The sequence below is a fragment of the Plasmodium malariae genome (assembly GCF_900090045.1).
Source record: "Plasmodium malariae genome assembly, contig: PmUG01_00_38, whole genome shotgun sequence".
NCBI classification, from domain to species: Eukaryota; Apicomplexa; class Aconoidasida; order Haemosporida; family Plasmodiidae; genus Plasmodium; species Plasmodium malariae.
Genome location: NW_021638311.1, coordinates 1 through 16,861, shown reverse-complemented (window position 1 = coordinate 16,861; position 16,861 = coordinate 1). Strand labels below are relative to the sequence as shown.

At 19.5% G+C, this 16,861-nt stretch overlaps 2 protein-coding genes and 1 pseudogene across 3 annotated transcripts; 2 read left to right on the top strand and 1 right to left on the bottom strand.

The window, feature by feature from the left end:
* Nucleotides 1–1,167: 1,167 nt before the first annotated feature.
* On the bottom strand, nt 1,168–2,001 carry PmUG01_00063400 (fam-l protein; the record flags this gene model as incomplete). The annotated part of the gene is made up of 2 exons (XM_029005188.1): nt 1,168–1,761; nt 1,915–2,001. The coding sequence occupies 2 exons, from the start codon at nt 1,999–2,001 to the stop codon at nt 1,168–1,170; spliced, it is 681 nt and encodes a 226-aa protein (XP_028859135.1).
* A 6,113-nt stretch (nt 2,002–8,114) lies between these two features.
* On the top strand, nt 8,115–10,722 carry PmUG01_00063300 (STP1 protein; the record flags this gene model as incomplete). The annotated part of the gene is made up of 3 exons (XM_029005177.1): nt 8,115–8,135; nt 8,265–9,321; nt 9,710–10,722. The coding sequence occupies 3 exons, from the start codon at nt 8,115–8,117 to the stop codon at nt 10,720–10,722; spliced, it is 2,091 nt and encodes a 696-aa protein (XP_028859134.1).
* A 4,082-nt stretch (nt 10,723–14,804) lies between these two features.
* PmUG01_00063200 lies at nt 14,805–15,842 on the top strand (annotated as a pseudogene). Its single transcript is given in 4 exon segments — nt 14,805–14,831; nt 14,974–15,528; nt 15,542–15,655; nt 15,792–15,842. Coding segments are annotated over 4 exon segments (747 nt in total).
* The last annotated feature ends 1,019 nt before the right edge of the window (nt 15,843–16,861 follow it).

Sequence of the window (16,861 nt, the reverse complement as noted above, 5' to 3'; positions counted from 1 at the left end):
ACAATTTTTATTTTCATAGATATATAAAACACATTAAGAGATATATAATCATTAAAAACAAAACAAAACAATTCCATAATATAATACATTCATCTGCAATTAACTTAAACTAATTTCTTTTATTGTTTTGTAATAAAAAAAAAATTAACAAATTATATAGTCTATATATTTTCAATATAATATATATTTAAGTAGAATTTCCAAAATTATCTTTAATATCGCAGCCGAATACACTAATAATAAATTAAATTCTTTTAGCTCTTCCTTTAATTTTAAAAATTCATAATTTTAATTTAAAAAACTATTAAAAGTAATCAATATTTAATATATATATTATTTAATTATATACTTTTTTTTTTCTTTTAAACCATCCCCAAACATCTGCACCTTTTTCAAAAAGGGATTAACAAAAAATATATTCTATAAAACATATTTCATAAAAGATATTTTATAATATATATTATATTTTTACTAATTACAAATATGTATATGTAAATGCAACAAAACAGATTCACATTCTTACATAAATTATAAAATAGGACATATTTATAGTTAATATAAATCTAATAATACATTTTAATAATTACTTCCATAAATAATAATTTTAGACTTCAGCTGTAGAAAAATAGGAAGTACCACATATTATATTTATAAATTAACATACTATTTCAATATAATTATGTAAATTATCTTATTATATATTAATTTTATCTCATAAAAATTTATTTTTCATAAAAACCTACTTACATATACAAAAATATATAAAAAAATCGAAAATGCGACATTAAACAGAGATAACATATTAATGAACACATTTAAAAAACTTAAAACATTTAAATTCACAAAAAAAATTAAAACATATTTTTTACAGTTGAATATATGAATGGGTATATTTATGTAAATTTACTTATAAAATTTATACTGTTTTGCGAATATTTATTAAGAATATCACTAAAGATAATATATATTAGTTCTTATTGGATATTTCTTTTTAGAAAGAATAATATCTCCTACTATTCATTTTACCTTTTTCTGAACTTGATTTTTTCATATTTTTTAACTTTTTTATGATAATAAATAATCCCTAATATTAATGTGAAACCCAATATAACGAACGGTATGAAATATATTAGAATACCAAATAAATGCCATAATACGTTTATTTCACTAACAGTAATCGATGTTGATAAAAGCAGGTTTCCAAAACCCATCGAACTCTTTCAATGATTCTAAAAAACTTTTCAGAGAACCATTAGCCAAGGTTTCTAAATGGGTCCAAACCCCTAATGCATCCCATAACCCCTTATTCTCATCAATCAAACCCCATGATAAATCTACTAAGAGTATGATTAAAAACAGTGAAAAAAATAATAAAGGTAAAGTAAATCGTAATCTGTATTTTTTAAGCATTATTTTTTTGTACATCTTATCAGTAATTGTTCTGTTTTTTTTAAGAAAATTCTCATAATCGAGTTCCTTGAATATTTTTTTTTCCAAATGGGAATATTTTTTGGTTTCAAATGTACAAGATTTTTTATTCATATCTTTTTTACGACTTCTTGTTATACTTGGTGAACATTCATTTGATTTATTCATTTTGCTTTGCACCCCTTCCTCACTGTTACATATATCTTTTTTGTTGGTCAAACCAATATTTGGCATCTCTTCTTTTGTAAATATAACCTTTGAATCGATATTATACTTATATCCTCCTAGTAATCGATAATTTCTTGCTTCAAATTCTTTCGCACAATTGCAATACTTATTCAATGCATGTCAAACATGCCCTAAAAAAAAATGTAAATATTTTATATTTAATAGTATAAATAAGACAGAGGTAAAAAAAAGGTATTAATAGAGAAAAAAACCAAAAAATATTATGATTTCAAATATCCTTAAATAATATTTTCATACAACATCACTGTTAAAATGAAGCACCCAAGATAATAGGATAAGCTCAACAATATTAAAAAGTAAGAGGGTCTTTGTTTTTTGTTCCATGATACAGATATTTAATATTATAATATAATCAATAAAGAAGAAGTTAATAATAATAGAATATACTTCTAATGATAAAACGAAATATTTAAAATAATAAAAAAAAATTTATTATTTCTGTATAAATATATAATAAAATATACATAACTATAATGTACGTTACATATTCTATAATCAAAATTAATTTTTAAAATGCATTATGTAATATTTATCTTAATTTTATTTAAAAAAAATAATAACTTTCTTTGAAATCATATAATTCGATTTAATACATATATATTTAAAATATATAATTTAAATATTCAGTGTAGTGTTATAATGATATAATATTTTTATTAACCTTTTTCAGAATAAATTATGAAAAAAATATTCGAATACATATTATATGTAAATATTGAGTTTATACACTATGTAGAATGTAGAGAATATAAATATAATATATTCCTCTATATATTAAGAAAATAATTAATAATGTTAAAAATTATAAACAATTAATAATTCTGATTATATAAATTTTTATTTTGAAAACGTTGATTTTTATTAATAAAATATCAATTATTATAATAATACAATAATCATAATAATATAAGAAAAAAAACATATTAATTATATTAATTAGAACAAATGCATTAATTCCTCCTCAAGTAAATATACTTTTTTATAGTATATAATTTCTTTTTAAGATAGAAATTTATGGAACTACTTAATCTATGTAGAAATATATATTCTAAAAGCAAACAAGGTGTGATTTCTTATTTTTGCACCTTAATATTTGAAAATCACTATTTTTAATTACGTTTAAGTTATACATTCCATCTAAAAGAAATTTTTTTACATTCATATAAATAGATTTTTAAATTTCTTTTTTAATATATATATTCCAAAGAAATATAAGAATATTAAAAAAAAAAAAAAAACTTTAAAGGTAAAGCAGATATATAATCGTTACTTTAAATTTCATTAATTTAAAAATATATCAACTGAAGCATATTTACTAATGATATATATATGACATAATATACTTATAAAACTGTTAAATAATAAAAATACATTCAACTAAAATATACGACTTAGTGATTATTCAATTCATAATATTAGAAAGAATAAATTACTTTTTATATATTCTTTTGAAAATACATAATCCGAGAAACATATTTTACATGGTAACTGGAATAAATGAGTATAAATATATTATTCCCATATATATCTCTCACATAATGTAACCATTAGAAATTTAATTATAAAAAAATATTCCAGTCAAAAGAACATTCACTTTATATTATTGATCTCCTTAAAAAATACTATCTTTCCAATTGATAATTAAAACATAAAAAAAAAAAAACAGAAAAAAAAAATTACATATATTAAAATTAATATATTTTGACTTTTTAATATGTATATTAGTTTCATTATAACGTTTATGAAGATACTTAGGTTCTATTTTTTCGAACATTTTGAACAGCTCACATTTTTTCTCTTACCTAATGCTTATGTATATAATGTGCTTTAATCCATTATAAAAATTTATAATAATCTATACACAAAAATTGTAAAATATATTATGAAAAATAAGTGCACTATATAATAAAATACTGCTAAATATCTACTTATAAATATTGTTATTTTTAGAAACATTTATTGATCCTATGTATTTTTTGATCTATTTATTTTAAAAAACAATTAGTTATTCATCTAGATTATTTACATTCTCTAAATAAAGAGACCATATATAAAAATATTAATTTACAGGATAATATTTAATTTTTCTTTTATTTTTTATGTATGTCATACGTCTATTACGTTTATAATATAGCACTATATCTTAAATACTTTCCTTATTATGTCATTTATATGTTTAATTATTAATATTTTAAAAATACAAATAAAAGAAAATAAATATAAAATAATATAAAATTTCAATTTCTAAATCATTTTTTCATATTTATAATAATTTATACATCGAAATCTACAAAAAATAATATATTCACTTAAATAACCAATTTTTATCAAATTTATTAATTATTTATATGGTTTCAAGTATTATTATCTTAAATATAACTATTCCTTATTTTTTTTATAATGATAAAATGTTTGAAACTTTTCCCTTATTTACATATGCGATATATTTTATTTTATTTTTAATTCTATAAAATATCTACACTTCAATTAATATATATACTATTATTATATATTTTGAAAGATGTAAGTTAAAACGTAACCATATAAATAGATGTATTGTATAAAATTGAAATATATTTTGTACTCAACTGTAAAACTTTAAAAATGATTAAGATTTTCTTAATAACATATAAACAAGTTTAAAAGTGTAACTATCTTAAAATATGTTAATTAACAAAATGAAACTACTAAATCTCAGTTATATTTTGCTTCAGTAAAATTCTTATTTAAGGGTCTATACTCACCAGTAGAAGGCTTCTTTGATTCTATTATATATGAATATATATTATTATTTGCAATAATTATATTAACATTTATTGCAATATATATTATACATTTTTTCTCTAGAATTATGAATTATTCTACGTAAAAATATTGATACTGTACTAGAAACACTCTTATATAAAGACAACGTTTCAATGTCATAGTAGTTTCGTATTTACAAATAAGTAATATTTTTTAATATTAGTACATACTATATGAACCTAGTCCTTTTCTTCAAAAACAAAAATATACACCTTTTTAAATATATATGAACACTGTAACTAACAACTCGTGGCTATTAAATGATTACCTCATTCAGGTGACAATTTATGTTATATAATATATAGTAATGTAAAAATTTTTAATATAAAAATATTTAATAATAATAATTTAGGTAAATATAGAACAAGTTATAGAGTAAGATAATTCGAGTGTATCCTTAAAAATATCAAAAAAAAATACTAGAATAATTTCGTTTAATAATAATATTGAAAATGTGATGGTATATTAGCGACATCAACTCCAAAAAAAACAATAAAATTATTCCTAAAAATAATTAAAGAGGGTGAATAAAAATTATGAAATTAAAATACAAATATTTTATGCAAAATTATGAATTTTATTAATGCATAAAATCATAGAATATAAGAAAGAACTAGTTTTAATTGGATATCTATTATAGACAAGGTTTTACATTATAACAATAGAAAGGAAAAATAGCATTTCTTATAAATCTTCAGTCCTTATGATATATATGCATGAATATTTATGAAAAAAGATAAATTCATAATTAAATAATCGTAACTTGAACAATAGATACAATGATTAATAGATTTATCTGTAAATAAGATAAAAATAAGAAATATTTAGAATACCTTATATTTTAATTTATGATGAAACAGAAACAAAAACATATGTACTCTTATAAATGAATAATGAAAATGCAATCAATTACGGAGCTCTACATTTGAAATATCAGTGCTATAAACTTTAATTTACAAATAGAAAAAAAAATATATATATATATATATATATATATATAATAATAATAATAATATGTCATTTATTAGGATTAAAGAGTATTAAATAAAACATAATAATAATATTACATATTTTATACTATGATAACATGGACAAATACAGTTTATTCCATTATTAGTAAATGCACTTGAAAAAAAAGTTCCTTGTACAGTATGTTGTGCGTCTACATTTATATGCATAAATAAAAAAATATACAAAATATTAATATATATTTAACATAGTATAAATTTTTATATTATATTATTTATTTATATTATTCTTTAATAATTTTTTCAATATTAAAATACATCGATATATTAACTCCACTACAAAATATTTTGAACATTAACATTAAATTCTTATTGTTTTTTTATAATAATTTGTAGCATAGTAACAGCATTGTACATTTTATTAAACTACTAAAAATTATGTTATATTATATTAAAGTCATTAAAGTATTCTAACTAGCGTTACTTTTATGCATATTTAAATCCATACCCTTTTCTATGTATATATATATACATTTCAAATTATTTACACTTATTGATTTGAAAATTTTATATATTTAAAATATCTATTTCAATAATGTATATTATTTTTTAAATATATAAATAAAATAATAATAGACTTATTAAAAAATACTCAATAATTTTTATTAATATTTATTTATTTTTTATTATTTTAAGTTAAATATCATAAAATATTGCAGTAAGTTACAATAATTGTGATCAAATGTTAAAACAGACATATGAGAAATACATCAACAAAAATAAAAATATTTTCATAAATCTCTAAAACAGTAAAGAAAAAAAATATTATACATATATATTTACAAAAAATTATTAGGGAGTTCTTTCAAAATTTTTTCAAATATTTCAGAAAAAAATATTTTGCTTTATGTTGTCACATGATGATCCACTATTACAAGTTAATTATGTATTATGTTTACCGTATATGTCATATATTCAAATATAAATTTTGAATCTATAATATCTTAAATAATGATAAATTATATTTATATTATTTTCTCCTATACTGTTATTAATTAATATATATTTAAATGCAATACGATAAAATACAAGGAATTAAAAGAAAAGGAAAGCTTAGAACAAAATATTTGTAAAAATCCAAAATTGAAAATAAAATATATATAAATAAAAATTAATTTACTTTTAATTTTTGTTTTATTTAAGTTTAATATAATCGATTACATGATTATGTGAAATAACAATTTAAAAAAAATTATTACCAACTAACATATTTATATATTCTTTTTAATTCTTTTACCATTCTAAGTGTCTATGAAATTGTTTCATATAATGCATTAAAATTAAAAATAATATATTTAAATTACTACAGAATAAAATATGTTGTTGCAAATAAGTTTAAATTGTCCTGAAATTCTACTTACAAATTGAAGTAACAAAAAGGATTATAAAATAATAAATAAACCTTTTTATTTTTCATACTAAATATTTATCAATGTTAAAATGATATTTACTTACATTTATCAAATTAAATAAAAATAAAAAATAAATTAAATATATTTAATCTATTTATTCCAATATATATATTAATAATTACAGAATAATATTTATTATATTTCAATACTTATTATATTATATAATGTAATATCTTATTTCATTCACATGTAGTTATAATGTTTTTATTTTATAGTGCAAGTAGATAATTTATTTAACTTATCTTTAAACATATAGTATAACCTTTTTGCTATAAGTATAACTGAAAATTTTTTGTTCTAATAATGAGTATTTAAACATTTGTTCATTAATTAATATAGATAAATATAAATTTATTAAATAAAATTTAATTTATATTCTATTATTCACATCCAAAAGTGGCAAAAGACGTAAAATGTAAAAAATATATATGTACATTATACTATGTTATTATAGAAATATTCTCTATTAGAATATGTATTAAAAATAATTAATTTTTAGGCAATTTATTTATATATATTTTTAAGTTTCATATGTATATGTCAGTTGTTTGTATTTTACACCAGCATAAAAATTATTAAGCATTACTTATATATTATTAATTCTGTTCTATAGGTAGGACGTATATAATATAAAAATGTACTAATAAAATAGCTATATTACTATAATGCATATATCAAAAATAAATACCCAGATATCACATTAAAAAAAAAACATAGTATCAGCTCTATTAATAATTTACTATATAGACTATTTATTTTCAGAAAAAAAGAAAAAAAAGACTATATATATATTACTCATAGACAGTTAATTCTATATTATTTATTAGTGTTACTTATATGTAATTGTTTATTTTTATCTATTCGAACGTTTTTTTATAAAGAGAATATGAATTTTATATGCAGATATATAATTTACTGTACTGTATTATAAAAATATGATTAATATATACATTAAGTTAAAATGTATTTTTTTAATGTAAAAGAATATAACAATCATATAAAACAAATATTATTGTTTTCAGTTATATTATAGAGACCATATAAACTATTATGTAAATGATAATTTAATTACCTCTTTTTATTAAGATATATTTATTTAAAATATCCTCATTGATAAATAAGATGATATAAATTTTTATTTTACGTTCAGATGTCTATTTACAACGAACTACAGTACTAATATATAGTTATTATGGAAAAATGTTTACCTAAGGTAATAGTTATTATATTTTAATATACTTAAATTTATTCATGAATTTCTTATTTACCACATAAAAATTGATAGTAAAACAAACATGAAAATTTGTGCTTAAATAATTCTTAATAATTCTTTTGAATTTAGTATTTGAGGGTTTATGGCAGTACCTATTACAGATATTATGGTGATATATATTTTAGAAGGGTTGTACATCATATTAGAGATAAAATTAATGACTTTATTCTTAAGAAAGATAAAGAACCATTAAAGGATATATGCCTATATTTGTCTAATTATCTAATTAACAATAAGAATCCACCAAATTACTATGCACCACAAAGAGAATTATGGGAAAGATCATTATATGAATGGTTAAATCCTCATTATAAGAAGCTAGATAAATTAGGAGGATGCCCTTTGATTATGAATCAAAATGATTTAGAAATTTTAGAATTAAAATATAATGTAGATGATTTCTGTGAAAAAAGAGAAAGCTATCTGGATGAATTAAGGCAGTCACAGGGAAACCCTAAGTCTAATAGTAATTATTCAAGTAAATGTGACTCATATAATGAATGGATTGATGGAAAAGAAAAGTATTTCACGACAAAAAAAGAACTCTTTAAAAATTGTTATAAAATAGAAAAAACGCAAAAAGGTCGAAGAAAAACATGCAATATAATTGATCCCAAAACTTTTAACAAACTACCTAATTGCAGATCTACCGTTCAAAAAGAATCTGGTCAACGTCCAATTCAAAAAAATAAAAATTTACCAGAAGTGACCAAAAAAGAAAGCGAAAGAGCGTCAATGCGTGAAGATCAAGAACAAAAACGCGCACCTGATATACTCGAAACTGAACCTCAACCTGAACCTCAATCACGATCCCAACATGAAGATCATAGTGCCCTCGAAAAAGGAATTGCCAAGGAATCTCAAATTATATCCCCAGTAACATCTTCACCTGAATCTTCATCTATTAAAACTAAAGATGATCATGAAGATCCTGGACAACATACACAATCAAAACTATCAGTATTTCCTAAAAGTGCTGTTTCTACAGAATCTCAAAAATCTCCTGTATCTATAACTTTGCCTACAAGTCTTGGCGTCTCAGGAACTCCAATCGATTATCAAAATATTCGATTATCATCTGGAAGTTCAAATTTTCCTGATAACTCTATGCCCTCTAAAATTTTAGGTAGTATTAATACTATTTAATTTTCTGTTCTTGAACTAATTACATTAAATATACATTTAAATTATAATTATAGGTCAGGCAGAAAATCCAACTGTTGCACACAAATCAACTATCTTAATAAGTCTTGTAATTATTATTGTACTTTTCTCTTTTTATTAAAGTAAAACAAATATAGAAGATTAAAAATATGATAAACTTATAATAATTGTAATAAATAATATTGTGAATCTATTTTTTTTTTTTTTTTTTTTTTTATATTGCAGTATGCTTTAATAGGGATATTTAAAAAAAAGAAAAACATAAAAAGAAAACAAGTGAGATTTCTTAGAATACTGCTACCTTCTCTTTCTGACAAAAAAAAACAAATATTTAACACGTTTTCAAACAGAAAGCACATTATATGATGATGAAGAAATCATAAAAAAATTAAAAATACATGAACATAACACTATAAAAAATACAAATATATTAAAGAGAAAAAAAGAAAGATTCAAAACTATTATAGAAGTACATATGGAAGTACTGGAAGAATTCAGAAATGAAGAATGGGAACACAAAAAAAAAGAATTTTTACATTTATGCCTAGAACTGTTCGCAAAAGCGGAATATAGCACAGATCGCAATTTGACTAATGAAGAACTGATAATGGAAAATACTAAAAGCATTAATAATATTGAAAAACAAAAAATTCTATGGAATAAATGGGTAAAAGAACATAGTAATATTTCTGAAAAATTGAAAAAAACCAATTGGTTTAATAATTTGAAACATGAATGGAAAAACGAAAAAGATTCCATAAAAAATAGTGTACAATTAAAAATGAATTTTTCAAATGAAAATCAAAAATTTTCATTTTTAGAAAAAGAAAAAGATTTATGGAAAAAATGGATATCAAAAAAGCATATGATTATAGAACAATATTTGCAACAAAAATGGTTTGATGAATTTACACAAGAATTTCTCAATATGTCAGATGAGTATGTAAATGAAGAAAGTAAAAATAACATTTCACTATTAAATTCAGAAGAATTACAGAGTAAAGAATGCTATGAAGAATTATATAGTTATATAAAAAAAAAATTAATTGCAAAAATGTGCATACTAGTATTTATGATGGTATTAGAAGATTGCAAAACAGAAGATTTTATAAAAAATGAGGAATCACATTTGGATAATTCCATAAATGATTGGAAAACAGATTCAAATTTAGGGAGAAAATCAGATGCTCCAAAACAAGTAATTCATGTTAATGCAACTGCTTTAGAACATAGAAAAAATGGGCAAATTCGTGCTCAAATAGGGCAGAAAAGTTTTAGACAGGAAATAGAAGAATGGATAAAAGAAGATGATACAGGGGCAAATTACATATATAATGAGAACAGTGTAGAATTATCCTATTAAATTGTAGCAAAATACATTCTATAAATTCATAATACACACCCAAAATATATTAGAACGATATTTATATATAATAGGATGACGTTTATGAAACATATTTCATACGTTTTGTGAAATATTAACGGGTAATTGATAAAAGTTTATTAATTAATGTGTAACATAGAAGGGAAAACTAGACGTTAAATGTAAAAATTTTAATACAATTATTTTAAAAATATTCAAATTATATGTACTTATTTTAATTTATGTAATAATATCTATAACAAATTTATATGAATACCTAACACAATATATGTATCAAAATGCTAATAAATATATCTATATATAAATTAATATTAATATTTTCCAAAAATATTGAGGGAAAAATTAATATTTTGAAAAATAAAAAAAGGCAAAAAATAATAATTTTTAAATATTATTTTTCTATTAATATGCTATTTTTATACAAATTTATATGTTTATATTTTATTCAATTACTGCTTAATATACAATTTTCCACATTTCGAAAGGTGCATATTTGTTTCCTTTATACATTTTCTTTATTTTAACGTTTCAAGTTTTAATTAATATGAGAAATTTGATAAGAAAACAAAAATGCGTTAAAATATATAAAAATGTGAACAAATTACATACATAATTTATATAATTAAATATATTATAAAGAAAACACACTATATACATAAAGAAACACGGTTAATCTGCTATGGGTTAGTGTGTATTCTCAGAATAATGGTGTTCATTTATTATAAATATTTAACGCTTCAACGTTTTTATACAACATTGATTTACTTTTCATTTATTTTTCCTTTTCTTAAAGTGAAAAAATCATATTTAAAAACTCTATTTCTTAATAAAGAATTTAATTTTCTCCATATATTGTACGGTATTATATAAGAAAATTGTATATACATATATTTATAATATTTTATTATTTTATTTTTCATTTATATAAATATTATTAAGATATATTTAATAAACCAAAGCTATTATCAATAAGGTTAAAAAGAGATGATAACGGATATATAATGAATATATAATATTATATCTTAACTTCCATTTAATATTTTGCGAAAAGATATATACGTATAAATGAAAAAAATTCTCGCATTTTTTTTCATTTTTTTAAATTTTAATATTAAAACATAATAATATTTTTATGAAATAAAAGAAATAAAAATTTCAAATAAATAAGTTAATATATTAAAGAATACTAAATTGATAAGTCTCAAAGTTTATTTAAAATCAAGAAGAAATGGAAGAAAATATAATTACTATATAGGTATTTTAAAAAATATCATATATCTTTCATTTTGTCCTTTCAATTAAAATTATAATATCATTCATATTTTGTTATGTTAATATAAGATTTTGAGTGACTTACTTTTTAAATATTAAAGTGAATTTATAAATTTTGTTTTTCGTCTTTTTATTTTTATTTTTATTTTTTTGTTATTACAGAATAATCTTTTAAATTTATTATCTTAGTTAATAAGGTTATTGATTTTTTTTTTTTTTATATTATTTTTTTATTATGAGTGAATACATATTAATATTTATAAAATAAATTAATATTAATCCCTTTACGACAAAGTATAAATTACATTCTTATATGTAACATATATTTGCTGTTATAATATACTATAAATATATGTAGATTATAAATTTTTATTTAATTCATTCTATTGAATAAATAATATAACAACACCATTTCGCTTATTGTTTCGATAATATAATTAATGCATAAATAATATTAATAATTAAAATAACAAAAAATCCATTTTTTTTATTTATTATAATTATGCAGAGCTGTCAACAAAATTATAATCAAAACATATATATGTATTCTGCTTAACATAACATCCTTCTATTACATAAAACAGATATATTATAATATTAATTATATTTTAGTTGGAAAATAATTACCTTTATTTATTAATATCAACGTCATCCATGTTTCATCAATTATGAGTAAAATAAATGGAATTTAATTATTATCCTTTTATTTTACCATCGATAAAACTATAGTTCTTCTATACGATATTAGCTTAATATATATAAAAATCTTGTCAATAAACACTCTTACGGTTTATCATATTGTATAGACAGTACATACATATTTAGATAATATATGCATTACAAGCATAATATATATTTTCGTTCTCTTTTGTATTTAATAGATGAAATGCATATGTATTTCTTAATTTACCTCTAGTCTCTTAAAAATATTGCTCGTATATTATATATATATTAAATATTAATAATAAAAGAACATTAGAATACATAAACGTATAAATGTGGTTGAGAATTAATACAAAAGTCATAATATCAAAACTCAAATACATGGAAATATATTATTCATTTTGACAAACTGTATATTTTATTAAATGTAACAGATTTAAAAAATAAAAAAATATATTAATATTATAAATAAAAAAATTTGATAAAATACGAAAATAATTATATTATTAATATTAAGAAAAATAAGGTAATAAAATAATAAACAAAGAATATTTATAGAAAAAACAATTTTAGAAGACATTTATTTTAACAATTATAAGAATTATATTACTGTATTAACTTTGTCAATTTTCGTAAAGAAAAAACAATTCATTCAATAAATATATTAATAATAAATATAATATTTTTTTTTAAAAACGTTTCTAAGTTCTAAAAAATATTTTTATATATTGTAAATATATTAACAGAATTCACATATAAAAATACCTCACGATTTATATATAATATTAAATATATATAATCATAAGATATTTTGCAAAAATGTAATTAACGTAAAAAAGGAGAAATAATTTCTTATTATTCTTCGAGTGTATCGATTCATAAGAGATCATGTAATATAACTAATATGACGTAGAATACTGATAAATAAAAAAAAAAGTAGTAAAATATATGAAATTTAAGATAATTATGATACTGCTTTTCACAATTATTATATAAAGCATGGAACGCAAAATATGTAACATAAATATATTTTGTAACAGTATGCTTACCATTTGGACTAAAATGATGAATTTCATTTGATATATTATTCTATATTTTTATTATGTTACAGGTGAAGATAATTTCAATAACATATTTTATTAAAGGATTTAGGAAAATTATTGAATTTTTTTTATTTTATTATTAATTTATAATTATAATAAATTTACAGTATAATAATATCTAATATGATTTTATATATGCATATTTCTATAATAAATTTTTACATTGAGTCAAGTTAAATGTGATAAAAATTCAACTAAAAATTTAACATCCCTATATAGTTTAATGCAGAAAATTAATGGAATATTTTATTATTATATAATATAGTTTATCTGTTGAGAAATATTTTATTTATTTAAAAGTATTTTTTTTTTAAGAAGTATACTTATAATTTAACAAAATGTCCTTTATTTTCATACGTTATATGTATGTTTTAGATAAATTTCTTTTTCATTTATATAATCGTTAATTTCAGTTATAATTTAATGTTAAGTACTTTAGCGAATACATATATTATTATTTCTTAATATAAATATTAATTTAATAATATAAGAGGTATCATTTTAACAAAAAACAAAAATAATAACTAAATAAATAAATAAACAATGCTGTATCTTTTGAATAGATAATATTTATCTATTTAAAAAACATTACAAAGCTAAAAAGAATTACTAAATACATATTCCAATATAATAGGAAATTTATATGAGAATATATTAGAGATAATTTATTTTTTTTATATAAGTTATCAGAACAATTTTATAAACCATATAATAATAAAAAAGTATGTATGCGTTTATTTCTCTACTTCTGTTTATTTAAAATAAGGTAAATCCGTTTTTGATATTATTATGTTATCAATTAAAAGCATTTATATTATATTACACTAAAGACACTGCCTTATTTTGATATTGATAAAAAGTAAATAGGACTTCTTCCCAAGTATTTTTTTTTATATTCTATGTATAAAAAAAAGGAATACACCATATATAAATAGATTATATATACTTTTTCATATATATAAATATTAATATGATACCAATTTAATTTTTGTTATTTAATTCACGTATATATCTATATATACAATGACCTCTAGATATACAAAGGAAAATGTAAAATTTTTCTTTATGTTATAATAATTATATATATTGTTGTACTCAATAGTTGGTTGTTCCAGAAATGACATAAAAGTGTCTTTCAAGAAAATATGAATTTTGTACTTATATTTTTTTATTATATTTTTATTATTTTTAGGAAAATTCCGTGACATTATTACTTAAATATAGAAAGGAATTTGATGAAGCTATCACAGATATTAAAAATGAAAAAAGTGGGGAACTTGCTGAAAATCCTGGAAGGAAATGTTCTTCAATTGCTGACGGTGATTTCATTCAACCATGCCAAGATATTGGTAGATATTTAATTGAAATCAAGTAACTCTAAATAACGGATAGTCTCAAACGTTGTAAATACTTAAATTACAGGATAAATTCAAACTAAAAATATAATAAGAATTCTGATTTCTTTCAGAAATATAAAGAATTTTCGTCCAGAACAGATAATTTATGCATAGCTGAAATAAAAAAAAATTGATCGAGATACCTTAACAAAATTTACAGATCTATATGACTATATGAAGAATTTGACAACTTTAATGGTAGCAACGTTTTATCTAATATTAGCAGTTGTAATCCTATTAAAAAATGTTATAACCTTTATAATAATAAATATAGGGAATGTGAAGGGAAGGAGAGCAACGATTTTTGTGAGGAATTAAATAATTTTAAGAAAGCATATGAAGAAAAAATGCAACTGTAATTCCTTGCCCAGCTGTACCACAAATTTTATCCCCTACTAATGTGAATTACTTATTTTTTTTCAGCTTAACAGCAGCTATCCTATTACTAGCATCTTTCACTTTTTTTTTTTATATAAGGTTAATAAAAATTATACATAGTAATATGAATATTATACATTAATTTGTACAATTTTTTTCTCAGAAAATTATTAGAAAAAAAATATAATATTTTTGAGTATATATATACACATATTTTTTTTTTTTCTGCATATAGTTTACTCGAATGAAATCATGGTTAAGTAATCAATTAATAAGGAAAAAATAATTGTACACAACGAAGTCCAGGAAAAAGATAATACATACAAAACATTATGTAAGTAAATAGAAAACGAAAGAATTGTTCATAATATAGGTTATCATCCTCAATGAGACCCTTGATTCATTAATTGCACTTCATATTATTTTCACTGAAACATTCAGCACTCAATATTAAAAATTTGTATGTAAATGGAAATTTATTAATAAATTAGATAAAATTAATTATAGAAGGGAATAAATGAGTATAAAAATGACACTAATAATGATACGAAAATTATTCAAAAACAATTTTAACATAAATAAAATACTATTGTAACAGTTATCAAAACAAGAATCTATATAATTTAAAAAATTTTTTTAAATACAATACAAATAAAATTAGAACTTAAATATTTAACACAAAATTATGAAGCAAACGTTGATTTCTTATACAGTAATATGAGGAAACGTTTTTCCTAAACATTAAAAGGAAAAGGAAAGAAGAAACAAAAAGAATTAAAAACAGTAAAAATAATATTATTATAAATGCAAAAACGAAAAAAAAAAAAAAATTTAAAAAAATAAAAATGTCTACCTTTTCTTTATAGCTAATTTTATTTAAAAATTTATTATAATTCATTTGATTAAAATTAATTGGAATTATAAATTTAAAACAAAAAAACAAAAATATTAAGATTGTTGTTTTCAAAAGGTAGACTTTCAATGAGATACTGTGAAAAAATATATTTATATATAATGGTAAGTACTACAAGTTTTCATATTTCGAATATAAAAGGACAACCGCTAAACCATTCTTTAACAATTTATAAGTATTTTCTTTTTGTATATGGTTCTTAATTCTATTTCTCTTATTATCATTTTATATATAAAAAATACAATTGGTGTAAACAAATTGATATACTATTTATAAAAAACATATATAAAACTACTTTATAATTATAAATTTTCCACTATATTAAATAATAATAGATACAAACATTATTTATATTTCTATATTGATTTTAGTTTACTTTATACAAAAGGAAA